General features: G+C 35.9%; 1 protein-coding gene across 4 annotated transcripts in view; it reads right to left on the bottom strand.

The window, feature by feature from the left end:
- STRN (striatin) overlaps positions 1-26,383 on the bottom strand; it is a 65,088-nt gene that overhangs the window by 27,219 nt on the left and 11,486 nt on the right. For all 4 annotated transcript variants that reach the window (XM_035319891.1, XM_035319892.1, XM_035319894.1 and 1 more), the window contains exons 2-7: positions 25,168-25,271; positions 18,582-18,655; positions 15,753-15,831; positions 13,569-13,733; positions 2,135-2,270; positions 126-261 (exon numbers count right to left, since the gene is read on the bottom strand). In XM_035319891.1, coding sequence (XP_035175782.1) covers positions 126-261; positions 2,135-2,270; positions 13,569-13,733; positions 15,753-15,831; positions 18,582-18,655; positions 25,168-25,271 — 694 coding nt within the window. The remainder of the gene's footprint in view (positions 1-125; positions 262-2,134; positions 2,271-13,568; positions 13,734-15,752; positions 15,832-18,581; positions 18,656-25,167; positions 25,272-26,383) is intronic.

Below are 26,383 nucleotides of genomic sequence, written 5' to 3'. Positions count from 1 at the left end.
TCTGTCAATGAAAGATTTACTACAGGAATACTCAAAAGGTGCTCCAGTTATGACAGAGATCAAAATCAATCCATCACAATATATTCTTAAAGTATTTTTTACTCCATTCCATCACATTTCCTTACCCCAGTCTGTTCCATCTCCTGAACTTCTTGATTCCCCATCACCTTCATCTGAGGTAACCAAGAAGTCAAACTCTTTCAAAGCTTCTTCTGTATCTCTGTCTTCACTACTGTCAGACAGCACTCTTTTCCTTACAATCTAAAAGGTAAGGAAGGAAAGCAAAAAGCCGAATTAAATTACATGCACTTTACATTATACCTAATGTATACCAGTAATGTCTTGTCTTCCATGCAAAACTTAACAGGATTGAAAAAGCCGCAAGAAAGTATACATTAATGGGAATTCTGGAATTAACATAGAGCTTTCATTCAAATTTCTGTCATAATCAATTGTTTGTAGACTTTTTTTTCCAGTAGCTACCAATATTCAATCACTTGGTAATGAATCTACACTGACCTAGATGACTACTACTCTTTCTAATACCAGAAAAGTACAAACTCATTTTTAATAGAGGTAAAAAAAAAAACAACAACAACAAAAAAAACACCAACAACAAAAAAAAAACTAAACACACAAATGAACAACAACGAAAAAAAACACCACAATGCTGTAGAAAGGACAGCAAAGCCAAACTGGCTCTACTACTCTGAAAACAGCCTTTATAACTCTCACCTCTGAAACCACTCTAATTACTTACCAAAAGATGAGTCTAGAAAAAAAAATGCCAAGCACTAATTTGCTTAGGTTTGACAAAAATCATTCTGAATACTTCCTCATATGTTACTGTTTTTTATACACAGTACTTCACAGTTTAACCTGTATTTCCTCTCACTAATTCTGCAACAAATTTGGTAACTGGAAAAGGAAATACATGTTTCAATGAAGCACCTCACACCGCTTTTTATTATTATTATTTTAAATAAATGTACTTTTCCCTCAATAATCAAAGTAGACTAGCTGCCTTAAGTTGTTTAACTAACAGGTGAACTGATAATTTTGAAATCTGTAGCAAAAAATTTACTCCTCCAGAAAAATTACATTCATCATGGTATTTTGACATGGAACTTTGCAGTCAGTCCGAGAAGACTTCAGTAGATAGGCCAACATCTCATAGTGCATGAGGATGTTTCCTCTAAATTAAATTAACCAATTTTGAAACCTACAACAATATTCAACATCAAGCTTCATTCCTTCGGCAACTTAGTGAACATACTGTATTAGAGATGATTTTACAGAGGAGTCTCAAACATTAATTCACAGCTCATCAGCGACAGGAAGAAATTTACAAAGATCCTTTACAACCTTTATAATCAATGTGGTTGGTTTTTTTAAGTGTTCATTCTTAAAATTGTTCATAAAAATTATCACATCCATCCAAACTCGCAATTGTTTCAATTGTTAGGAAAAAAACCTCAATGAATCAATATTAATTCTGAAAAGAAGAGAATTGTATTGATTGTATGTATCTATATATTGTGATCATTTGACCAAATCACATTGCAAAGTATACATCGGGAGGGTTCAGGCATTTGAATGAATTCACAAAGTTTATTAACTATATACAAAAATTTTCCAGTTATACTTTTTCTTCCTTCCACCACCTACTTAAAAGAAGAAATGGTATTTCAGTTCTGTACCCCTACAAGGGGAAATATCTACAAGTCACTTCAAATATTAAATGCATTTATATAAATATTCAAAAACAATGCATGTTTGATTTGCAACATTACAAACAATACCTTCAATGTAAGCTGAAAAGTGTAAGAAAGTACATGTAGTACCTTAAAAACTATATCCAACATATATAAAAAAATACTAGGCAGTATGGAATAGGTGGAGGACAATTCATCATTTGTCACTGTAAACTTAAAGCAATATAGATAGCAAAGCTTAACGAACTCAGAAATGCATATATAACTCCTCTTATGCACACATGCTTGGACAGACCATCATAAAGATGCATTAATGATTTGCACGTGTACATACACAGTCATATACTTTGCATATAGGCATCTCATTAATCTCACTTTTTCTGTTCTTCGTAACTTTTTCAATTATTTTTTCCACTCACTGTTGCGGTATCAATGATTGTTTTCTCTCTTCCTTCAATATCTTCCTCATCTTCTTCATCACTAAAGTCTGCAGCTGCATTTTCAAGGAACTTGAAGGTCTCTAGCAGAGAGGCAGAGTCAGTCAATTCTGGCTTCCTAAACAACAACAACAACCACCAACACCATGAGTCAAAATAAATCATAATGAAGTCACCGTATGTCAAAATAAGTCATAAAGAAGTCTATTCTGTTCTGTTTTACGGTGTCTAACAACACTTGAAATTAGAATAAGCCTACAGGTAAAAATTGACTGTTACAGGTAAAACTGTAAGTTAAAAAGCTAAATCTTATCCATAAATCCATCTTACTACAACCAACAATTATTCCTCATTCAGCTCCAGTTACCAGGACAGGCACTTCAGATTTTTTATTGTTATTTTAAAAGCATAAAATGCTCTCCATTTCATACATGCCTCAAAGCCAATACTGATGTATCTTCACTGAAAGTCGCACCAACCAGGATATGAGTTACAGCTACAAAGTTGACCTCTCACTTGTACCTCAAGGTACAGGACAATTTTGCTGCCGCTGCTATCTGATGTTCTCCACATTGTGGGAAACATCAGACTCCAGATCTATCATCCATTAACTTTTTAGACAACCTAAATTTGCCACTATAAAACAATATAATGGAAAAATATCGCTGATGACTAAGTAACAGTCACATAGATGTTAACATTAAACAAACAAGGAAAGGGATGAAGATTGAGTAAAATTATGACTGCCAGCATTGGCACAAACTCAGGGAGTATCCCTGGAAGAGGAATTACGAGGATCATCGTATTAACAACTGAAGAGGAAGAATCCAAGAAGCTGGACTATAACCATTATTAAAGAAAACTTGGATGAATGTAAAGCAATCCCAGAATTAACAACAGGTACCATATTTTCTACGCAGAAGATGCACTTCTCCATCAATATTTCAAAGATAAAGCATGGAAAAAAAATTATTCAGTTTGAATTGTAGTGATTGCTTCCAGTAAAACCTTTCAAATTCTTTATATGACTTTACAACAGTAAAGGAAACAAACTTTATTGTTGTTTTCTTACCTTTAATCGGTAGTCTGTGTTGCTTAATTCATCACTACATGCACGCCATCTTGATTTTCAAAACCACTGAAACCACAGAAGTCTCTCCCTCTCATTTCAGAATTGTAGTTCTAAATTATCTCGTACAGTCATCCTTTCTGCCAGCAAGTGCCTTGCTAAAGCTACGTATTGCTTCTGCTATGACCCATTTCAAAAGGTTCAATCAATTTACAAGCCTACAATAGTAAGACCTTGTAAACTGCCTGCAGTGTAACACCTGATTATCTGTCCATCACTCACTTATTCCAGTGTTTCTTCATAGCACTTTGCAAAGGCTTATTACAGGAAACATTCAAGGACAAAAGCTCTCACGTGTAATACAGAGTGATAAACAGAATACTTCCTTCTTTATTCAGTCTCAGCTCAATTATTTCCATGCATAAATGGCAACCATTAGCAGAAGTGGCTTCCTTATAGCCTCAGTATGTTTGCATCTTAAGACAGTTTGCCATCCCACCCTTTTTTCATGGACTGTAAGGATTTCACTTGACACTAGAAATTCCACACACACAGCAGCATACTATACCGTAACACCATTGTACATTTTCATGGTCACTGGTTTTACAGGGTATATTCCTTTCACTTCTCTTATCTATCTTATATGAGAACAATCTCAAACACACTTCCAATTTGCCTTGCTTCTTGCTCTATTTTGTCCCTCTTGTTTCTATGACAAACCTGAAAGCATTTTCCTTAATTAACTACTATATTGGCAAATTATAGCACCTCACGTATCTCTAGCAGGAATACACAGTTTCAAAGAAATCTTATAGGGCTGTCGTTTTGCTGTTTCCAATGCAGAAATGTAATGTGCTTCACTTGACCACCTTCTTGATTTTTAGGAAATTGTGTGTCCTTGTTAACTTTTAGTGAACTAAAATGTACAACAAAACTGCATACCTATTTTTTTCATGTGCATTTTGCCATGTAAAAATCTACCATGTAAAAACATTGTGGTCTCGTACTAGCAGCTGTCAGGCACACCACAGTAAATAGCAACATATGAACTAATACCAAATCCAGCATAGAAATTTTTTAATTGACAGAACTTGTTATTGCATGCATATCCTTCTACAGACACAAGTATTTGTAGCAATTCATACCTAGATTAGTTTCTCTACTCATTTGATCTGTCAGTAAAGTTCAAAGTGACCACTTTTTTTAATCTCTTCTGAAGTAACTGTTCTGCATGCAACTATCTTATTAATTATTACATCCTTTACTACGAAGGATACATACTTAATAGTGTATCTCCATTTATACAGGTCAAAAAAAGCAGCTTATGCACTAGAAAACATAGAAGCTAATCATACATTCCAAAACTTCTGCACAGTAGTAAAATGTATAAAGTCAGCATAGTACCACAGAAGATTATTTGTCCTAGGGAACAACTTCCAAGAGAGACTTCAAAAGACAACAAAAACAAAAAGGAAAAAGAAAAAAGAAAAAAAAAAAAAAAAGAAAAACAGAAGTGTCAGAATATTTAAGCTATTTAAAGATTCTACTCAGAAAAGAAGCTTCAAGCTCAGAGACAGTTTGATTGGCTATATTGTATCCTAATAAATTTTAACAGCTTAGTCAACAGTGACTCACATCTATGGCATTCTTCATCCTTTAGCAATACATAAGCATAACAAACATTATTTTAGCTATTACTGTCAACACGAACACTTAAGAATACTGTAAAATACATAGGAGAAAATACCTAGACTTCACTAATTTGTATTAAATAATTTGATGACAATCTGAGGTTTGCTTGTTTCATTATTCTCTTCTGTTAATTTTTTTTTTCTGTTATGGGGTCATTCACAAAGCAACAGGAAAAAGCAGAAGTGGTAAAAGTACATTCTGAGATAGCATAGTACAATGAACTCCTTTAAATTCTATTTTAGAAAAAGAAACACAACTCAACGTTTCCAGGGCTCTTGTAGTCTATAATACTTGGACAAAAAAGCATTGATGGGTGAAAACAATAGTACTGGAGATCCGAGGGCAAGGACTGGCATGTGAACTGTCATATTATAAGCATGAGTGAGGCACAAGCATGGCAAGATTCAGGAGCTGCTACAAATACAGGGAGCAAAAAAAAAAAAAAAAAAAAATCTCAGGAAGGACAATTTCTCTTTACTGGACTGACCATGATCAAAACACATGTAGGGGAAAAGGTCATTTTTCAAGTGGTGCTTTTTCCTTCTTCCCCAGCCACATTGTCTGAAGAAACACTGCTGGCTAAGAACAAGCCAGACAGCAGGAGCAGTGACAAAAGCTGCCAAAGCAGAGAGCATAGAACAATGTAATTTTGGCAGAGCCTTCCTCGACTCTGTGCTCCTCAGACGTTCTCAACCTCTTTTGAGGTACCGCTCGTACCTCAACTGTACTCTGTAACACCACCCTTGCATAGTTTTCTCCTGGACTCCAACCTTGGCTTCCTTTTCTCGAGGGTTTCATCCCAGTTTGTTTACAACTTCCTAACCAAACCTAAAAATCATTTAGCCAACACAATGTTCTCTATCAGACACTTGTTAGCTCTGCCTGGGTATTACATCCTCCTCTCCTGTAGCCGTATCTAACAAGCCAGGGAAACTTTTGGGCAGACAGCACCTGCTGCTTGTGTCCATGCATCATAAGCACGGCTGGACTGTTTGTCGCAAGCGTAACGAGCACAGTAAGTACTGTCAGGAAGTAAAATATAGATACATTAATGCTGCTGGGTTTTCCATCTTACTACTAACAGATGGACAGCACGCAGATTATTCTTGACACAGGGAACTTCTGATCCCCAAAGATAAGACACTTTTTTTTTCCTGTTTAAAAAAAAAAAATTCTTGTTATAAATGGGTTGGTAACTTAATTACTTACCTCCCTTAAAGCAATACCAACCTGAAATCCCATGAATATTTTTCTCTCTTGGGAGAAGTTGTCAGCATTTTCTGCAGATGTGACCACCCCGAAAATCTAATTCTAATTTGTATTTTACAGCCAGTTCAATTATTCAGATTTGTCTTAACTCCTTGGCCCCTTTAAGACTAAAAATAATAACAACCTCTTCCCATGAAATCAAAGAAATACAGTGATACTCCACATGTACTATTTAAAGCATGCTGGGACCTCACTGGGCCTCAGCAGCCCATGCAGCCAACTCTTTGCTTTCTGCCCTACAGTCACAAGGCTCAAGACAAGTATTTTCTGTAAAATCCAGTTGGCCCTGACATTAGTATCTTAACAATATGTGTAGCGTTGAACTGGCTTGTAGCATTTAATATTCAGGATCTTAACAGAAATCCTGGTTTAGATTTTCTTTTACTGAATGAAAAGGAGAATCCATAACCTACAGAAAAAAAATGAAGTTCCGTGGCAACAAAACACGACATTGAAGGATACCTTTCCTGCTTCTAGCATGACCCAGACGTTTCACGTTGCAAAGTCAGTTTTAACTTTGACTAAAGACAGATTACAGCCCTGTATTTTCTTTGGAACCAACACCCTCAGTATTTCTGCTGCTACCTTTTCCTTTCCTGATAGCAGCTCTGGGACTTTCTGTGGTCATGTCCAGGGAGGCTGCCGCAAACTCCTCCCACAAACTGCCCTGCCACAAAGCCATTACCTGCCTCTGTCCCCAGCAGAAAGAGGAGAGGGAGGTTGGGTGGGTTGGGGTTTGCTTTTTTAAAGAAAAAAAATATATATTATTTTTATTCCAGGACGTACACAAGATGTCTTAAATAAAAACAGGTTTTATTGACAAATTCAGAAGCAGGAAGGAACACCACAGTATAGAGTTAAATAAACACAGGATCAGCTCAGGCTGGGAAATGCTTCTGGGGGCCTATACAGGAAAAAGCCTGTTCTGGCCCAGCATTTGAAGAGAGGTTCTAAAAAAACTCTTTCTTGAGCCATTTTTGTTGGCTCTGTTTCCTTCCACTGTCAAAACATGCTAGTGCAAGGTCAGCATTTTTATTAATTTCCCACAGAATTCAGTTATTTCATGTACTAATACAATCTTTTCAACACAGCTAACTGAGTCCTTTCAAACTGGACAGGTAAATAATAGCATGCAAATTGAAATGCTTTCCTTCCTATGACAACCATCTTTACAGAACAGTCCTAGAAATCTTCAATATTGTGCAAAATCTTTCATAATACAGCATGGAAAAAAATCAAACTAATAAAGTGCAGAATATTTATCATAAAAATTTACACACAAGGAACACCGAACAGGCTAGACAGTCTGTCATAACCTTTGAAACTTCTTAGGAATTCACACCACACGATGCAAGAACTAGTGCAATACGTACTACAACTGGTAAGCAACACTTACAAAATGGTTTGGATACAAATTGGAATTGTGAGTTTAAAGTTACTTCTCCATTCATCTCCCTTCTCTTTGCCTCTTTCTCATCCTCTTTCCCTCTTTCTCACCCTGCACAGCTTCCTTGTCTCTTTCTCCCCATTCCTTCTGTGCCATGACTCTCATGTAACATTTCCAAGAAGCATCTTTCAGACCCTTGTGCCATAGATCTGTGCCAATTAAATGAAAAGCATCGTCATTGGTACTATTTTCTTCACACAAATCCCCCATTTATCTACTCACTTTTCCTGTTTCAATGCATCTGTTGAAATTGTCTAGGTCTGTCCTAAACCAGGTATCTCTGAAACACCTGTTAGGTCACTGCAAGATGGGGGCAAGTACGAATGGGAAAAAGGTGGAAAAAACATGATAAAGGGAATAAAGCAAATTGATTATGGATATATATACATAAACTTAATATTTCAATCTGGTATACTATTTTGAAAATCTTTTTTATGACAGGTGTTACTTCAGGTAGTTAAATGCAAAGATCTTTTCCCAAATAAACCATTTTATAAGTGAGTTAACACACAACATTCATCAGCCAATAAGCAGCAATTTCATTACACGTATCAGTGTTAATAGGATTTAGAGATGCAAGAGTTATTCAACGCCTTCTGCTACATAAAGACTTGCTGAAGCCTCAGATGGAAGGATTCGTTGTAAATTAGAAATATAAGATCTTCAAAATGTTTAATCTTAATCTTTGAAAAGGTCTTTGGATTTGCTCTCAAATGTGTTACTATGATGCCTTTTTGCTCCAGCAAAGAATAGGCAGTGGAAGCCATATATAGTTCAATAAGAAAAAAGAGCGTATCAGTTTCAGAGAGAAATCAGCCTGAATTCTTCTTTTAAAAGTTTCCATTGACTATTTAACTGTAGCTCTAATCATCTAACTCTTAACAAAAATTCAGATAATTTATCTATATTGTTTTTATATATACACACATGCACATGTACATATATATATACAGGCATATGCTCGATATGCCCTTGTTTCTTTCCAGTTCCATTCCTTCATTATATTTGCTTCCATTCATATCAAGCAGTAGTCAAATACACACCTTCAAGAAGGCAAACTAATCTGACTGTTTAGGTTTCAGTCAATAAGATAAAGCTATTAAAAATGAGGTAATAAGTGAACCAAAGATACTTAAATACTCTCATGTTTTCAAGGCTACATGTGAAATTTGCAGGCAGCTTTCATTTATATTTCAGTTTGCTGGAGGGAAAGCACCCATTCCTCTCGCTGCAGGTGTTAAGAATTTCATCCATTATTATGAAGTTATTATTTTAGTAATTATTTTTTTAAGTCCAATCATGCCAAGTGGTACTTATCTTTTGTAATGCAAGTGAGCTGATTTGAAGAAACTGAAAACAGATGCCCTTTTAAATTCCATGAAATAAGTGGAAACAAGACTATATCTATCTCAGGTTATCATAACATTTCATTTATGGAACCAAAATCTTCCAAGGTGCATTCAAAATCCACATGATGTCTTGAGTGCTAAAGTTTTCATGAGGATCTGTACGTTAGCAAATAAATAGGTAATGTAAGAATACAAATATTTGCCCACAGATGTAGCAGCTAGTACACACAAAGACTGAGGCTACTTCACTTAACAGTAAGAAGAGAAATTGAAAAGACTTTCAGACAACAGCAATTATTTCATCATCATACCAAAAGAAGAAAAAAACAGAGGTGGGAATAGTTCTCTAATGTAGCCCCAATACTTTAAGATACTCAAAATTAAGTTGAGGGGTATGATGGACCGGATGGTAATTAAAAAAAAAATAAAATTAACAGAATTCAAGTTAAATATTGTCTACTGTAAATCAAGATTATTGTCCTAAGTATTTGCACTGCAGTAACTACTGTAAGCTTAGCCATACTGAAGTAAACAGCACCCATTTTATACTCCAAACATTCTCAAAAGCCTCTTCCATAAAAAGGCTCAGCTTACTGTTGATTTGAAAGCACTGAGTCACTGAGTGTCTGAACTCTGGCTGTTGAAGTAGGTACACAAGTTCTGCTATAACAGACTTGACTCGTGAATATCTGTAGAACTGGTAAGTTGAGAGGAAGAGGAATATCCTCCCTACCCACCATTAAGTATACACTTCACACATCCCTGGAGCCAAAGGAAAAACACCAGGGCTTACCCTTAAAGCAATCAAAGACATTTCAGAAAAGTAAAGCGTGGGTGCATCTAATTGATCTAATTGTCAGAGGTACAGCAGTAGATCAGAGGTTGAAGGAGGCTGAGCAACTGCAGCCAACACCATGAACACTTTGGTGGGCTTATGAAAAAAAAAACACACTAGAATCTGACAGTGTAGCACTGTAGAGAAGTAAGACTCTTTCATTCTTCAGTTGGAATTTCTTACAGTACAAATCTGCTTCTTGTTTCTCTACTGCTTTCATTTCACTGAGAAAGTATCGGTTGATTACCAATAAATGAAAGTCCTAACATAAAGGAAAATTTGTTTTCCCATTTCTGTTATCTCCTCTCCTCCCCTCAAAGTGGTAACCAGATGGCAGCATGAAAACAAACATCATTTTTTACTTTCTATGGAATTTATCAAACAAACATTCAGTTGCACAGACTGCAGTTTAGCCAATCTGTTCTTTCTGCAACTTATGCTGCTATATGGAGAAATCTTCAAGAACATTTACATCTAATGTGTCTTCCATTTTCCTGTTTCCTGTGTAACATATTACTATATCTATTTTTTCTTCTGTTTTTCATTGTGCTATTTTCCCTTCCACAGTACATTATCTTCATCACATTCACCCACACTCTTTCCAAATTCTTACTGGTTTGTCTTTGTTTCTCATCCACAAACTCTCTTCATTCCCTGTACTCCGCTTCTCACATTCTTCCTCCCATGTAAACAACTTTTTTTAAAAAAAATCAGACTTAAAAATCTGCGTTCTTAGCTGAGTTCAGAATATTATGCATTTCTTCCAAGACTAAACAAGTCAGCAGTGTTCTGTGAGCTGCATTTTCTCACTTTGACACAGATACTTCTTGTTAGACTAGATTAATTTTCATACATTACATTTTGTCCAGCACTCTGTTCTTCAAAGACAACTAAAACATCTTCAGGTTGACCGTTAGCCTCAGACTTGCTAGCAGGTATTTGATATCAAGGTCCATTAAAAGTTTTTAACCACAAAATTTGCCAAACTCCATTGACTTCTGTAGTTTACAGTCTTCTGTGGTCATAGGAAAGCTTTCTCCCATGAAGTATTTCACTGTATCCATACAGCCACTGCCTATCTTCCATCTGCGTTTTACTTTGCAACTGTCCAATGTCCTGTGGTCCTGGCAAAAACACACATGGCCTTCTACTTTTGGGAGTTGCGTTAAAGTTTTGTGTTTGTTCTTTTTTTCCTTGGTCTTCTGAACTCTCACTGTAACTTTTTCCTCTTCTACCACTACGAAATGGCACTTGTTCACTGCACTCCTTCCAACTTGACAGGCTTGCTGTGACCCCAATTCTCTTCTCACTTTTCATGCACACCAGGAATAACAAGAAGCTTCTAAAGGAACTGTCAGTCTTTTCTCCACCCTGTTACGTTACACAGCCTAGCACTGATGAAGGTGCTTCAAAGAGTGCTCCTACCTCAACTGTGAGCCAGAATGAAGATGAGCCACCCAACTTTTTCCCAGGTCTGGTAAACAGATAGAAAAATGTTCAACCAAGTTTTTGAACACTCATTAAGAATGCCAGTTGGGATCAGGTACAAGAACCATATGCCTTATAAATCTCAGTGACCTATTCAATACCAATACTCTTCAGAAATAAACTGGTTTGTATATTTTTAAGTAATGCTGATAATATAAGAGGCTGGGAACAGCTAAGCATGAGCTGAGAGCAATATCTCATCTCCTTTCAGATTTCCAATCTGCTGTAAAGCTGCACTTTGAAATTTCTGAGGCAAGTGACAATGCAGCTGGGAAGAGATTAAGAGTGTCACACACCACAGGAAGAGTGAAGTATAACGTATTACAGTATCTAATAGCACAAGATGAGATAGCGGTTAAGTAACAGACAGTCTCTGTCAGGAAGAAAGTCACGGAACACCTCCTGCATGGAAAATTAAGAGATGTTCAGAAAGCACACTTGAAATACCCAGAAGAATTGCAGCATTGAGAGCTAGCCATTATACTGAGATTCACCAGGGGATTTTGGTAAAATCTCAACTTTTTCCTTTCAGTAAGAAAGATGTCAGCTGAAACCCACAAATTCAAAATAACCCATGAAGTCTGACATGACTACGTAGGACAAGATCACTTTAAGAGTCTTCCACTGGAAAACCCTGGAGTCGAGTCTCACATTATATATTAAAATGTTCCCCTAATCCTTCTGATACGGGCTTCTACCTTACGCTTTACAAGTGAGATGAAAACAGTTTCTTAGAGCGTGCACACCTAAACAACCTTGAAGTTGAAAATCTTGCAGAGCCAAAAAACATGTTTTTCCCCGCATCAGTGAGTATGCTCAGCTATAGGGTAGACTACAAGTGTTGAAACTGATAGACCTAAAACAAACCTATCCAGAAAGGAAATACACAGGAAAGAAACGCAACTGTATTATAAACTGCTATATTAAAAACCACTGTCCAACCATTTCATCTATCAAATATTTACCTTATAAATATCCATTTCAAAGAGAAAACAAAGAGTTCAATAAACTTTCAAGTATAAGAAGGGGATCTCCATTTACCCATCTCCCTGAAATAAGCAACTCCTCCACCAGAAACCAAACTAAAATTGTTGTTGTCATCTATCAAGCACTCCCTGTTCTTCAAAAACAAAGCTGTCGCACATAAATGACATGGCTTGTCAACTGTGTAGCAGTACAATGTATTTCAGTAGTTTGTGAGTTTTCTCATACACTCAGATTTTCCACCTCACAGCATAAAATTTAATTACATAACAATGAACTTCTGCCCTTATGTAACTTATTGGCCTGGAGTTGCTAGAGCTATCTGCTGGACACCATGAGATTTTACAAATGCTTTTTAAAAGACAGAATGTGTCGTATTGACCTTAACATAAAAAGGTCTTGAATTTTGCCACATTAGCATAGAAAGGGAAAAAAGAAGCAGAATCTTCGAGGAAAGCTGTGCTCATTGATGACAACACAAACCACTGGAATAGTAACCTTATGTATTGTTCAGAAAAACAATTCTGCATCATTTTCCTTGTTTTTTAAGTTTTGTAACTACAGTACTTTAAACAAGAACAGACTGCTTTCCTAATGCCTTACAGTTAAGTTTTGGTTTTCTTTAACTTTTCTTTTCAAAAACAAAAACAAAAAACTTTCTGCATGGAAAACACAAGAAAAGGGAATAAAGGCTTTTATGAATTCAGCATTACTTAAAAATAAAAGCAAGGACAAGAAGTTTTTACACTCCTTTACTGACTTCTCATAGTGTTAAGAAATATTTTAAAAGATAAAAAGATAAATGAATTCAGTCACATTTGCAGATGTATATCCACTCAGGGCAAATCATGAATTTACAGAAATCAGAACGTAGATGAGAATCTGCTTTTCAGTTCCAATAAGAAAAAATCCTGCATCTCATATTGATTATCATGTCAAAGTCAGCATACGCCAGAAAAACAAAGCCTGTAATCTATATTGTAAGTTTCTAACAATCCAAATAAGTTGTTAACTTGAAACAATATTGACCTCTAATCGCATATCAAATGTCTTGATTTGCCTTTGTGCTGCCATGCAACTGGTAAAAAAAGATTTAAAAATGCTGCTTTTACAGCTCCATATCTTAGAAGTTGCTTCCATACTTACTGCTTAATGTAGTAAAGTTAGTTTAAATTACTCTCATCTCCAATTAGAAAAAAAGTCTCAAAATCTCAGTACACAAAAATCTGTTCTACACCATTAATCACTTTTATGCAGAAACAGAACATTTTCATGATACTCACCCAATCATTGTGTTTTCCTTAATCTGGCCCTCTGTACCATTTACCATTGGTTCTTGATTTCTATTTTCCTTTTCTGAAGCATCACTTGAAAGTCCCAATAAAGCTCGTACTTGTTTTGACTTCACATCCAATATTGTGTCGGTGTAGCCCACTTCTTGCAGGTACCTGTAGGACAGAACTCATGCTAATTTTTCATGCACATCCTTCTTATTCAAAGCAATAAATGAAAACTTCTCCCTAAACTCATATTCAACCCCGCAGCTTAGGAAAGTATGGTGCTGTGCTAACGAAGCATGCTTATAAATCATCCTGTACCAGCTGCAGAGGGATCGTCTCTTGCAGTACCAGCCTCTACAGTCACTGAGGCGGGGGGGGGGGGGGGGGGGGAAATAATCAAAGAGCCTAGCAGTCAGAGGTTATACAATACGTTATTCATGCATTTATTAAATGGATGGAAAAGCACTTTCAATTAAAATATTTACAACTGGCTTATAAAAATCACCACAGTTGCATGTACAATATAGACACTTTATTCTTCAACACATGGAAAACACACATGAAGCCTTACAAGACGTGTCAGATATGTTCCTTCCATAAGCGTTACTAGAAGCCTAGAAAACAGAGGGAATAAAACCGAATTCTGTAGCTCTAGCTACTACTAAAACTTGTTATTTATAACATACTATGTTTGATAAAATCTTTGCCATTTTCTCATTCTTCAGAATCTGCAAAGTATTAATTCATCTTGCATGTTTGGGGTGGGCAGCAAGAATCTTGGATTTGCTTGTATGAAAACCTTAAGGTCTAAAGTTGGTTCTTTCATCAATATGCAGTTTTACCTTTGCATACAGTAATGCATCTAGAAGACCAACTAATCAGTCTCTGTCCCTTCCTCTAGAAAATGGAGTTCCTATTACTATCTTCTCCGAAGCACTGAATGGATTAAATGATCGATATTCCGGATAACTCTGAAGAGTAGAAATACTATTTCACAATAAAAGCTGTCACAAATCAAGGATATGCACTTTTCTGGCAAGAACATCCTCATCTGATTATTTAACAATATTCTTTACGTAAACACATTTGCAGCAAAATACTGACTGATGACTATATCAAAATCAAATGAGTCACATATGTAAAACAGAGTCTGTCGGTAATACAAACTCTTTATTCAGCAGTGTGCAACTTACTCATGAATTACACTGGGAGGGAATGGCTTGCCTTCAAATCACTGATCCAAGTCAAGACTACTTTATTTACATTTATTCAGCTTATATGCAAATATATGGGTTCTTGAAAAAGAAAAGGAAGTAAAAGCCATCCAACTGACAAACTGAAAAATTTCATTTTTGTATAACCCCTTGGAAACAGGTCCTTTCCAATAAAGCACAGACTGTCCTTACTGTCTCCCTCCCCTCTCATTTAATCCTCTGCAACACAAAGAAAAGAATTAGATATCAACATTTTGCTAGCTGATTAGAAGGCCACAGAATCTAGCTATCAGCATAGTGAATGAGGCTAATGGATGAAAAACCAGACATAAGGAGACATTGATGACAGGTCTTTAAGAGATCTTTTCAATTTAAACCAAGGGTTGTAACTAAGGGGAAAACAAAAAACAAAAACAAAGCAAAACAAAATAAAAGAAATATGACCAAGTACCATGGAACTGCATTATTATGGAACTGCATCATTATGAGCAAAATTCAAAAACTGACTTATATTAGACATTTGCTTCATTAAGATGAACTGAGAATTAAAAAGCTCCTAGTCTAACCTTCTTAGTGTTTTTTGCATGTAGAGTGGACCAAAACAAAAAGTTATCTTTCTCCAACCCAAGTTATTTTATGTGACTTTATGTAGCTGCAAACAGAATTGTTTTATTTTTTAATTGCAAAATGAATTGCTAATTGTCATGACCCACTGTTATTCCAAACAGAGTGTTTTACTATACTCAGTAAAAGCAAATGAGATTGTCTGATCACAAGGCTTCTCACCTGAGCTTCTGAAATACTCATTTTTTTCAAAAGCCTAGGAAAAGTAGGGCAAAAGCTGAATGAACTTACCAAACTAAGTTCTGTTCAAAGAAAATCTAACAGAAAAATCAAATACCACCATCATCACATTTCATTACCAGATACTTTCCATTGCAGTCATTATTCAAGTTATTCTCTCTATACTTACTGTCTTAGCAGCTGCCGTCCTTGTTTCCATATTAGCTGACTGTTTTGTTGTGGCTGAATCTCTGTTTCATTCCCTTCATCTGGAAAAGATTATTTAATTATAAGCATTTTTTCCTTTGTCCTACTTTTTAAAAATATGTCCATCCAATTGTGAGGACAAATGTGATTTGTCTTAAGATTATTAGGAATGGTTGAATAACAAAAGCTCCCAATGTCAAAAAAATCAATCAAGAGAAAAAAAATACATATAGAATGTGATTCTTGTACTACCTACATGTAACAAAGATTGTCAAGTACATCTTACTGCAGGAGACCAAGTTCCTCTAGTCATTAGTGCCTTTCTTTCTGTTTCACATCCAAGAGCCCCTTTTTCATTAAGGGGACAATCATATAAACAATTTGGAGTCCTATATTTGCATTAGCCTTCTTTTATTTATTTATATATATTAATTATGAGTGCGCACACACAGACATATATAAGTTTAAATACAAACACTTTTACCTGCAAACAATGTCAAGTACAGATGTACAAGTACTTGAACAGTATCAAGTACAATTATATCTATTTACAATTTTTGGTCTGTTTCCTTATTATTGGACCCATCAGACCTATGTGCATCAACTTTACATTCATCTGTGTTTGTATTAGCTTTGGGGAAGGAAAAAAATACAGTATTTGTTTATTTTTTAACTTAAAAAGCTGATGAAAAAATTTCCACCACATTTTCCATAACCACAAATCTGGATCCAAACAGTAGTACTCTGGGAAAATCCACAAAAAAATTACGTGGCTGTTCTGGTGAGAAACCTATCTGAATGCTAGCAACCAGCAGCTACTGATTTATTGCATATATAGCTTCATACTACACCATGGTATTTTTTTCCCCTCCTCCAGGAGACAAATATGCATATTCTTCCCAAAATAAAAGATCTTGGTTTGTTACCTACAAAAGGCTCTATAAAACTAGAAGCCCTTGTGATCCAAACACTGAAGGATGAACAGAGTCTTCTAGCATAAACAAAAATTAAGAACCAGAAAAACCTGTGGTATAATCCTATGAATAACCGAGTATGTGATACAAGAAGGTTACTGTCCTTACTGAGAAGTCATTCTCCTTTAAATAACTGAACTCAAAACTAAACAAAACAAACAAGAAAACAAAAACCATAACCTCTAAGAAGAAGCTATCAAAGATTAATTAGAATTCACTTGCAAGGGGAGACACAATCATTTTATCTATATTAAATTCACAAACCCATTTGATGGCAACCATGGGAAATCAATTGCACACAGATCTTCTAAGAACAACCGAGCACAGTTGGACCCAATACATGAGCTCGCTCTATGCAAGAGTTAACACACAAGTGAGATAAATTTGCCTGAAAATCAATTTTGAAAGTGAAAAACCTTCCTTCTGAAGGCACTGCTAAATACATCCACAGTCATGAGTTCTCTTTTTCTTAAGTCTCAGAAATGGTGACTGCTAGCGGTAACAGCAGTTTATAGATGATAATGAGGGGACTTGTATTACAAGAAAGTAACAGCAGATCTCATGAGCAGTAAAAAAGATATTTAAAAAAAAAAAAAAATCAGATTCAACTCTTTCTTCTAAGCTGTCCTACTGGGTTCCCAAGAGATCACAGAGTAAACAACCAACAGGGATGCATTTGGAAGAACTGCCAGAAACAATTCTGTTTTTTTCCCTAGCTAGCAAGATGAGGGAAGAAGGAAAAAAAAAATATATATCCCAAACAACTCCAACAGTTGTTAGAGCAACATGCTCCATCCTGAGAAACTACTAAAACAAGATCTGTAGAAGCTATCACATATCTAAGATGTTGGAGTGATCAGGACAAAGTTTTCTGGTGGGCCAGGTATAGATGGGAGTCTTCCACTTGAGTAACACCAAATTAAACAATTTCTTCAGTTAAGGAAATGACTTGGATAATAATGTGAAATAGAACTTCTCAAAAACTTCATTGTATTTTGGACAGGAAAAGCCTGGTGTAAAATTTCATCATGAGCCAGTGCAGGTTGTTTTTCCTTTTTTTTGGTGGTGGTGGTTTGTTTTTTCCCCCAAAATGATCTTCTGAATCCCATGAAGTAAGAGTTAACCATGACAGTAAAACATGCCAGCCCTCAGACAAACCAAATGACAGAGCCTAACTCTGCAGACTATGTATCCTTCTTTTATATACAGGTGATTCTGGTTTTGTTGCTGTAGAAGAAGTATCAGGGGTCTGAGATGCAAAAATAGCTACCTATTACTTCTCTCAAGCTCTTAACCTACAACATACAAAAGGTATAATCCTCATACCTTTCCCCTCCCCCTCAGGGAAAGTAAAGGTAGATAGGAACAAGGAAAAAGGAAGTAATTGCAATTCTGAATTCCTCAAGCTGAGAGCCATTGTCAAACTCTCACTTATGTCTAATAGATATTTTCATACAAATTACATACCATATAGTTCATATCCTTTGCTATTAACTTTTTATTCAGAAGAATTATTCAAATATGAAAAGATTCTATAGCTGTAAATCTAGTATCTCTGTTCCAAAATATCCATACACATTACTTAGGAGTAGATAAATTATTCTCTTCAGAAGCAGTTTGCTGGGTTTGCAATTTTTTTTTTTAACTCATTTGAGACTCTTTTAGAGCATTAACATATTTTTAATTTTACACGAGTAAAATACAATCTTCATTAATTATGTCTATTCCCACTGACTCTACTAAGTGGCATATTTCATCAACACCATCATTTCAGCATTTGCACAAGCCATAGTTGAGCTTTTATGTCAGTAATTAACTCATTCTTAATAAAGTCTTACCAGAATCATAGTTTGGTGGCTTCATATCTCCCTGATTCAATTCTGTGCCATATTTTAATTTATGATATTTAGCCCTGAAAAGAGAAAAAAAGGAAAAAAGAAAAAAAAAAAGGAAACTATTAGCACATTTAAAGGGTATGGATAAATACATAAATGTCACCGGTCCTCACTATAGGAGTCACTCCTTCTTTCTAGGGTGGGTGCAAAACAAAACAAGTAATTTCAGCAGGACTTCAGATGTGCAATTTTGCCTAATTGTTTTTTTCCACGATTTACAGGTATTTGCAAAGCAAATACTAATGAAACAGAGATCAACAGATAATAAGTTGTACAGAATGGTTTTACTTCCTTTTGGCTATATGCTTGCTTCTCCCACCTCTGCTCTTCCTTTTTTTTTTTAAACTATCACTCAACTATCAAACATGTTTACTATCCACATCACTTCATATTTCACTGTCGCCTCAGTTACACAAACTTTTTTTTTTCCTCTTTGAGCTCTCCTCAGTAAGGACCAGTGCTAAATTCTAGTACTGATGGCATACTACTGCTAGAACTGACACTTGACTGAGTTAAAAATGGAGACCTCTCTTCCAAAAATACTTAGCCTACAGAAGGCCTATTGTAATAAACCCCCCAAAGCATGCTATATGATAGTAAGACTAGCTAGAAGAAAAAGAAAAAAAGCATTATGACTGAAAAAGCTTCATCTTACAGAATCGGTGTCTATAGACTTTTAAACACAGAAAATAATGCAACAGTAGTACACCATTACATATGTACATATAAGTTATTAAAGATTTGTCAGAGTAGATGAAGTTTTATAACACAGGAACGAAGAGAAAAAGTGAAGCAAAGAGAGCCTTCTCCAGTGTCACTGTCTGTTCCTCCTTATCTCACACTCATAGTAACTCTAGTCTTTATGATTGGTTTTGGCCAAATATGAAAGCATCAGAAGACTCCAAAACCCAACTGCTTCCGTATAAAGTTTTGTAGACGTTCCTAACTGTGTAGAGAAGCATCACCCTCAATACAACGCAAGAGAAAATTGAGGCAGTACTCGACATTCAGCCTGGCAGCAGCAGGATGACTGACTGGCACACACATAGGCACAGCTCCAATGCAAATGCAGTGAGCTGGGTGTAAGAAAGGAAGACATAGGCTACGGAAGACAAAAAGGGAAAAAGAACAAACCGTCGATAAAGAGGATTTTCCAATAAACAGGAAAACAGGCTTCATTGGCTCCACAACGCACAAGAGAACTCTCCCACTTAAAAGCTGTTTTTACAAAAATGAATGGGTGTCATGATTGCCTAAGGCAAGTGCCACTAAGCTAGAACAACAACATTAAGAGTGACCAGAGACAGCTTTCAAGTTACCTCCACCTCTTGATTGCTCCTCAGGCATCCTCAGTATGTTATTTTTTTATTTTCTTTTGCCTTTTCCTATTACATCAAGCAAACTCATTACTTCTAATAAAATGATGAGGGTAGCTAGCAATGCTTAGTAGTTCTTTCACCTAAGTATTGACAGTACAAATTCCCTACTGATCCAGCTGTTTTCTAATTATAATGAACATTTACTTCCAGATGGGAAGGGTAAGTGCAGAGTGAAGAAATGTTCCTCTTATATCAACAGTAATGTTTTGTGTCTTCTTAGTGAAAAGTTCCCCCCTCATTAAGTGCATTATAAAATCAGTTCAAAGTGAGAGTATTCACTCCATTCACATTCTAATCTATTAGTGGTAGGTTTTTCTTTCTTTTTCTTTGTTTTCCGTTTTTCCAAATTTGTTTCTGCTCATAATGCAACAGTTTTTTTAAAGCTTTTATTATTATTTCTTACTACAAGAGGATAACCTAGATTACATGGTCTTAAATGCCATAGGCCCTTAAATTTATTTAATTACTAGGCTGGACTCTGACTTCATCTTTCAGAGGATTTAACTTTGGGCAAAACAGGCAGAGAAAAGTAGAAATACGGATATGAAAAAAGCTGACAAACACTGTCAGCCAATCCCAAAAAGCAATTCTTATTTCTAGTTTTGTTGAGAAAGTTAAAAACAACAAGCTGTAGACCTTTGCCTACATGAAATGACAGAAAATACAATGACAAACTCAAACCTGAATTAACTAGAATGGATTAGTATAAATTCAGGTAGCTGAGCAAGACACCAGTCAGATAGGAAGCAGAAATATGAGTACCACGTCAGTGGTACTTGACCTGATGAACCCATCTTCAACTATGGTCAACTTATGGTTTAGAGAAGAGAAAAAAAAATAAAAATATATAAATAGCTAACAGTGCATTGAGAGGAGGGGGAAATCTATACTAAGTCTGTTCTAATTAGTAGCATCTTTATTGTACAGCTGACAATGTGAGAAGAATGAAAGACAATCTTCTCCCTTCTAAAGTATATTAAGGAAAGAGCTGAACACAAGGATTCAGACTCTAAGTCTGCAAGGAACAGTCTTGACCATTCAATTTCACATATCGAAACTGAAGGGCAGGAAATTTCTCATGAAACAAACTAATTCTTGTCTATAGACATTCTTAGTATGCCTCCTCCCTTAGCATGTTTATATTTATCTAATCGTACAGTATCCAAGTGTCTCCTGCCCACCTGTCATGCTTAATTTCTCCATTTCCTCAGAAATTATATATTCCAATTACTACCTGCTTGAAATTGGCCCGCTACACATTGGCCCTCTACACACTGAACTCTAGTTCACGTATCACAGAAGTGAGATGCTATTATCACAAAGGAAATCAAATACATTTCTTCTAGAAATCAGTGTACAGAAAAATCAAAGTTCCTCCACCCTTTGTCTCACCTGGTCAAAAACAAGGAGGTGGCTTTGGGGGTTTAGGGCAAGTGGAGAAGGAGAGAGACCAATCACAAAGACGAGCCTTATTATCTGAAACTTGATCAACTTTGGTAGTTTAACCTCTATTTCTGAAAATGACATCTGCATTATTAACAGTATGCAAAGATTGGAAAATTACTTGAAAATAACTACCTTAAGGGCACAATTTTACAGGTGTCATTTTCCATCTGAAAACTAGCCTTGCAAGTTGTTTGGAAGAATACTATTTCAGAGCTGTGAAACTACTTTACTAGGAAGATAGCCTTAGTAAGATAAGTATTACAATTGCTCTGCCTTTTGCACTTTGCTGTACAAGTCATTTATTAGTAGTAATAGTGGCATCTTCAAACTGTATTTCCTCTACATGAACAGTGCTTGGAGACATTCATCATGGCTGCAACACTTGAAGAGCTGCTCAGGAAAATGCTAAAAGCTTTCATCCTTCTACATTTCCTAAAATTGAAAGCAATGAAACTTTTCTGAATACTTCACATAGAAGAGTTTGATTCCAATCAAAAAAGGCCACTGTTTCTTGGAAATATCTGTCGCCAGACCTGTAGCATCTGATCCAGCTGTGCTGAGGGAGCCTGCCAAAACATCCATAGAAAATCTAGGAGTCCCTGCCAAACCAAGAGACACAAACAAGAAAGACTGCCAGGAACAGCACTGCAAGATATTCTACCCAGGGGAGAGGGCGCCAGCCTTACTCTGATCAGACACACCAGTGCAGAGAACAACATAAAATTAAATCAAGTCTTTCTAGAGACATGGCTCAAGAGTCAAGTTCTTCAGTTGGAATATGTTAAAACAGGAAATGACCTAGACTAGATTATTAAATTAGACGTGTACTTGAGAGAAAGAGAGCAACCAAATGTACTGCATTTTGGTTAGCTCCTGAAAATCCAGGGAAAATAACACAATTTATTGGTGGTGGATCAACTATCAATATAGTAATAAAAAGTAACCCTCAGATATGAATTGCCTCGCACTATAATCTGCTGGATGTTTGCAAAACAATATCCAAACTGCTGTTGAAAAGATGGTACTGCTTAACTACTACTTATCTCCTTCTAAGTTCTCTTCTCCTTAGCGTATTAAGGCTTTTCAGCAGCAATAACTTTGTTTCATATACAAACAATGCAAAGGTAATCTCACAATTACTGAGATAATGACTGAACATTAAAACTACATTTGTCAGAAAAAAGCATGATAATCCTTATGTAAACACCACTTTCTACCTTCCCTGCTACAAAATCATGCAAGTGCCATGAAATAGAGAACAATGACACTGCTTCCAAAGCTTATTACTTATAATTAGCTTTGAAAAAAAAAAGGAGATTGGAAAAAAGAAATGCTGAAGACCCACTCTACGGAATAGCAGCTTATAAAACCAAGTACCTGAGAAAGCCATTGTCAATCATTTCTTGCTCTGAGTATACTGCATGCACATACTACTCCGGGTCACAATTTCACGTTCTGTCCCTTTACTAGTAACCTATTTATTTGACCTATCTAGGAAGGCTTTGGTGCACTGCAAGGCCAAGGCAGAAGTGGAAGATGCAGGGAGGTCTCCCTGACCCCTCCCACCTGCACCACCCTTGTTATTAACTTGACCAGAAATGTTTCCTTCCTGCCTCGTAGGATCTCATTTTCCAGCCCTGAGTTCCCAGTGGCAACAGCGAGCATATAAACTGACTACTGCCTGAGCAGGCCAACAGCTGATTTAGGGAAGTATTGGGAAACAGAGCAGTGCTTCCAAGCTCAGCGTGTTGCCATTCCTTCAAGTATCCAGCAAGAACACTTGCTGGAAGACATTTCCAGCAGAAATACAAGACCATTTCTTCAGTAACTGGCAAACAATACTGCTGTTTAAAACCACAAACTGTTATAAATAGCTGTTCCAGCACACACCATTTACAAACACCATATTTACTTTGAGAACTATTTCACTTCCATAAAGAAACAATCAAACTCAATCAGATCAGCTGCCCATGTAGTTTACTGACCTAAGTAACCGAGGCTAATAATATGTACTGCAGAAAAAAAAGGTAAGAAAAGATACAAGATATGTATGTAAAAACTTCCAACAAGAGACCACTGGGAACTTTTCCTAATTCTGACAGTGAATGCTGCATTAGGATTTAAATGCCTAATTAATTTAGTTGGCTCTTACTGAATAGACATTCAGAACTGGTAGACATTTTCATTACAGATACAGAAGTTAAAAAAATAACTCTTATAAAGCTTCTTTGATAGTGAACAGAAATATATTTAGTCTGATAATTTTGGATAAATTACTAATTTACATGGATTATGAACTTGAAGTATGAGAGAGATACCTTAGTAACCAGGATACCTCCCTTAGTTTTGAAATAAAACAAGTCTTACTGAATATTATTCCTCAGAGCATAACTTTATCTGTACAAGAACATACTTCGTTCCCTCTCTGTCTTCTTTTGAAGTGACTCCAATCTTCATAATCATGCTTCAAATAACCTTTCCATGGCTGTAAACTACTATCTCCATTATGCAAAAAATCGTTATTTTTCTATGCTATTTGATAAAAGATCAGTGCCATAAGAAAGCCTGGACAAAAAGGCTGTCTACCTTAGCATTCCTCTGATAAGCCCCTGAGGCAAAAGCAAGTATGCAGAAGCTCCGAGGCTACTGATATCCAGAAATAAGGCTGCAGCTCCATGCTAGCAAATAAATTGGTAACTACTGGAAAAAGTCAAATTGGATGGCGTAAGGCATGTCTCATGTACCAACAGAGCCCATGTAAGATGAGAAAATCTAAATACAATACAGTGATGTACAACTATTAGAATTCATTTTTTTCATCTAGCAGCAATAATCTATTCCTCATATGTGGACATGTACATTGCTACTAAATCAAGCAATTTAAAACAGTTCATTTTATTAACATTTTATGAAAGGAGTAGGAATTATGCGATAGGGAAATAGTACGTAAGCAATGATTGCTTTGCAATAGTACCACAAGTATACTCTTTAGTTAAGCATTTTAAAAGACATCTTATTAATAAATTAAAAAATAATAACTAAAAGTCAACCTGCCCTGAAGTAAATCAGTGGAGTAGAGAGACTTCTTGAAACACAGTAAAAAATAAGTTGTTTGCCTCAAAGATTAGAGAAACAGGAAAATATGTATAAGAGTAAAACAATAAAGTAGTAGACTGGAGACTTCTACTGACATTCCCATGAACAAAGAAACAAACATTTTATTAACTGCTAAACACAGACATTTCTTCATTCCTCATATGATTAACCAGAAGATATTCCCATAGAGTCTATCATATTGTAAAGTCTAAAAACTTAGCAAGATCAAAACCTAACAGTTGCTAGACTGAAGACATCCAAGATTTCAGCTACTAGGTATTATTAAACAAAGCTAGCCCTTTGAACAAAAAGCAAATACACTAATTCTGGGGTATAATATATACAGTTAGGTGGAATCTTACCAAGGAAAACAGAATCAACTATTGATCAACTGTAGGCTTTCCTTGTATATTTTTGGAACCATATTTTATTAGCTATCGTTACCAGAATATAGACATTAAGACTGTTAGGTTTATTAGTATAGTAATATTTACCAATTTGTGAACTGATTGTGTACATGCTAAATTTCTCTCATTTTGGTCAAACAGAGACAACAGTATCTATCTTCAGAATTTCCTCATCGTGTACTCATAACTAAATCAATGTACCTTTCCTGTTTAAGTGCATATTCCAGCATTTTGATTCTCCGCACTAGATCCTTCTTCAGATTTTCTTGTCCCTTCCTTTCACCTTGAAGGAAAGCAATCTGGGCCTGCAAAAGAAAATATTAAATGTAGAAACTGTTTCTTCAAAACCATTCAGCAGAGCTGAAGCCTTCCTCCCGCCTCAAGTTACTTTAAAATTGATTTGTACAGTTCAAAAGAAGTTGGCTTAGTGTGTTTCATAAACATTAAATGCCTAAACTAAACACTGCATAGATAAGCCTTCTAAACTGCATGCTCATTACAGACCCTAAAAAAAATACAAAGATAAGAAATAAAGCAATTTTAATTTATTTGATGGGCTTTATTTACTTTCATGGATAAACATTCAATCAAGGATAAGGAATAGATAAAATAAGCATACAAAAAACCTTCAGCAGATGAAAGCATTTACCAACAATAAGCAGAAGACGGTAAAGTATTTCAACTTACTAACTGAAGTAGTATATAATTAGTACACTGTTCTACAGATACATTAGATACATGATACTAGTCAGAGAAATGAAGTACAGCGTGTTCAGCTACAAGAAAAATAAAACCCTGTTTGTAATACAGTGCCAAGTGTTAATTATTATACTTACTAAAATAGGTTAAAGAAGCACTGTAATTAAGAGAGAAAAATGGGAACTGGGGAAAGGTCTTTTGGTGAGAGGGAAGAGGAGAGAAGCGGTACAGAAGTTAATAGAAGTAGAAAGCAGACACCTAATCTTTACCAACTTTCAGCAGAGTAGGTATTTAGTTGCCTGTGAAAAAACTCCTTTAAATAGAAAACAATGATAACCACAAAGTATTCATTCCTAATCATAAAGGCAGAACTACCTGCTTTTGTAACCTGCTTTTGTACTTCATGCTTAAATCAAGCCCATTACATAAGGCAGGTTCTCTCCCAACTCATGAAGTACGCTTTAGACAAAAACACCTATGGGCAGTCTCCACTTCACGCTTCAGCCCCCCTGTACTGCAAGCTGCCCACCGTTTTCAGTATCACAAGCTTTTATGCTGCCTCCGCAGCTAAGTCTCCAAGCATCTCATGTATTTGCTGAAAAGCATGAACAGCATAAAAGGCAACTGGTCTAGACCATCAGCCACTGAACACGAAGACCAGTAAATCTTTCATTTCTACAGCCAACCTTTATAAGCAAGTCTGGTGTTTTCTACAGGT

This window comes from Oxyura jamaicensis, chromosome 3 (assembly GCF_011077185.1).
Source record: "Oxyura jamaicensis isolate SHBP4307 breed ruddy duck chromosome 3, BPBGC_Ojam_1.0, whole genome shotgun sequence".
NCBI lineage: Eukaryota > Metazoa > Chordata > Aves > Anseriformes > Anatidae > Oxyura > Oxyura jamaicensis.
The sequence above is the reverse complement of the archived record's forward strand: the minus strand, read 5'-3'. Positions and strand labels throughout refer to the sequence as shown.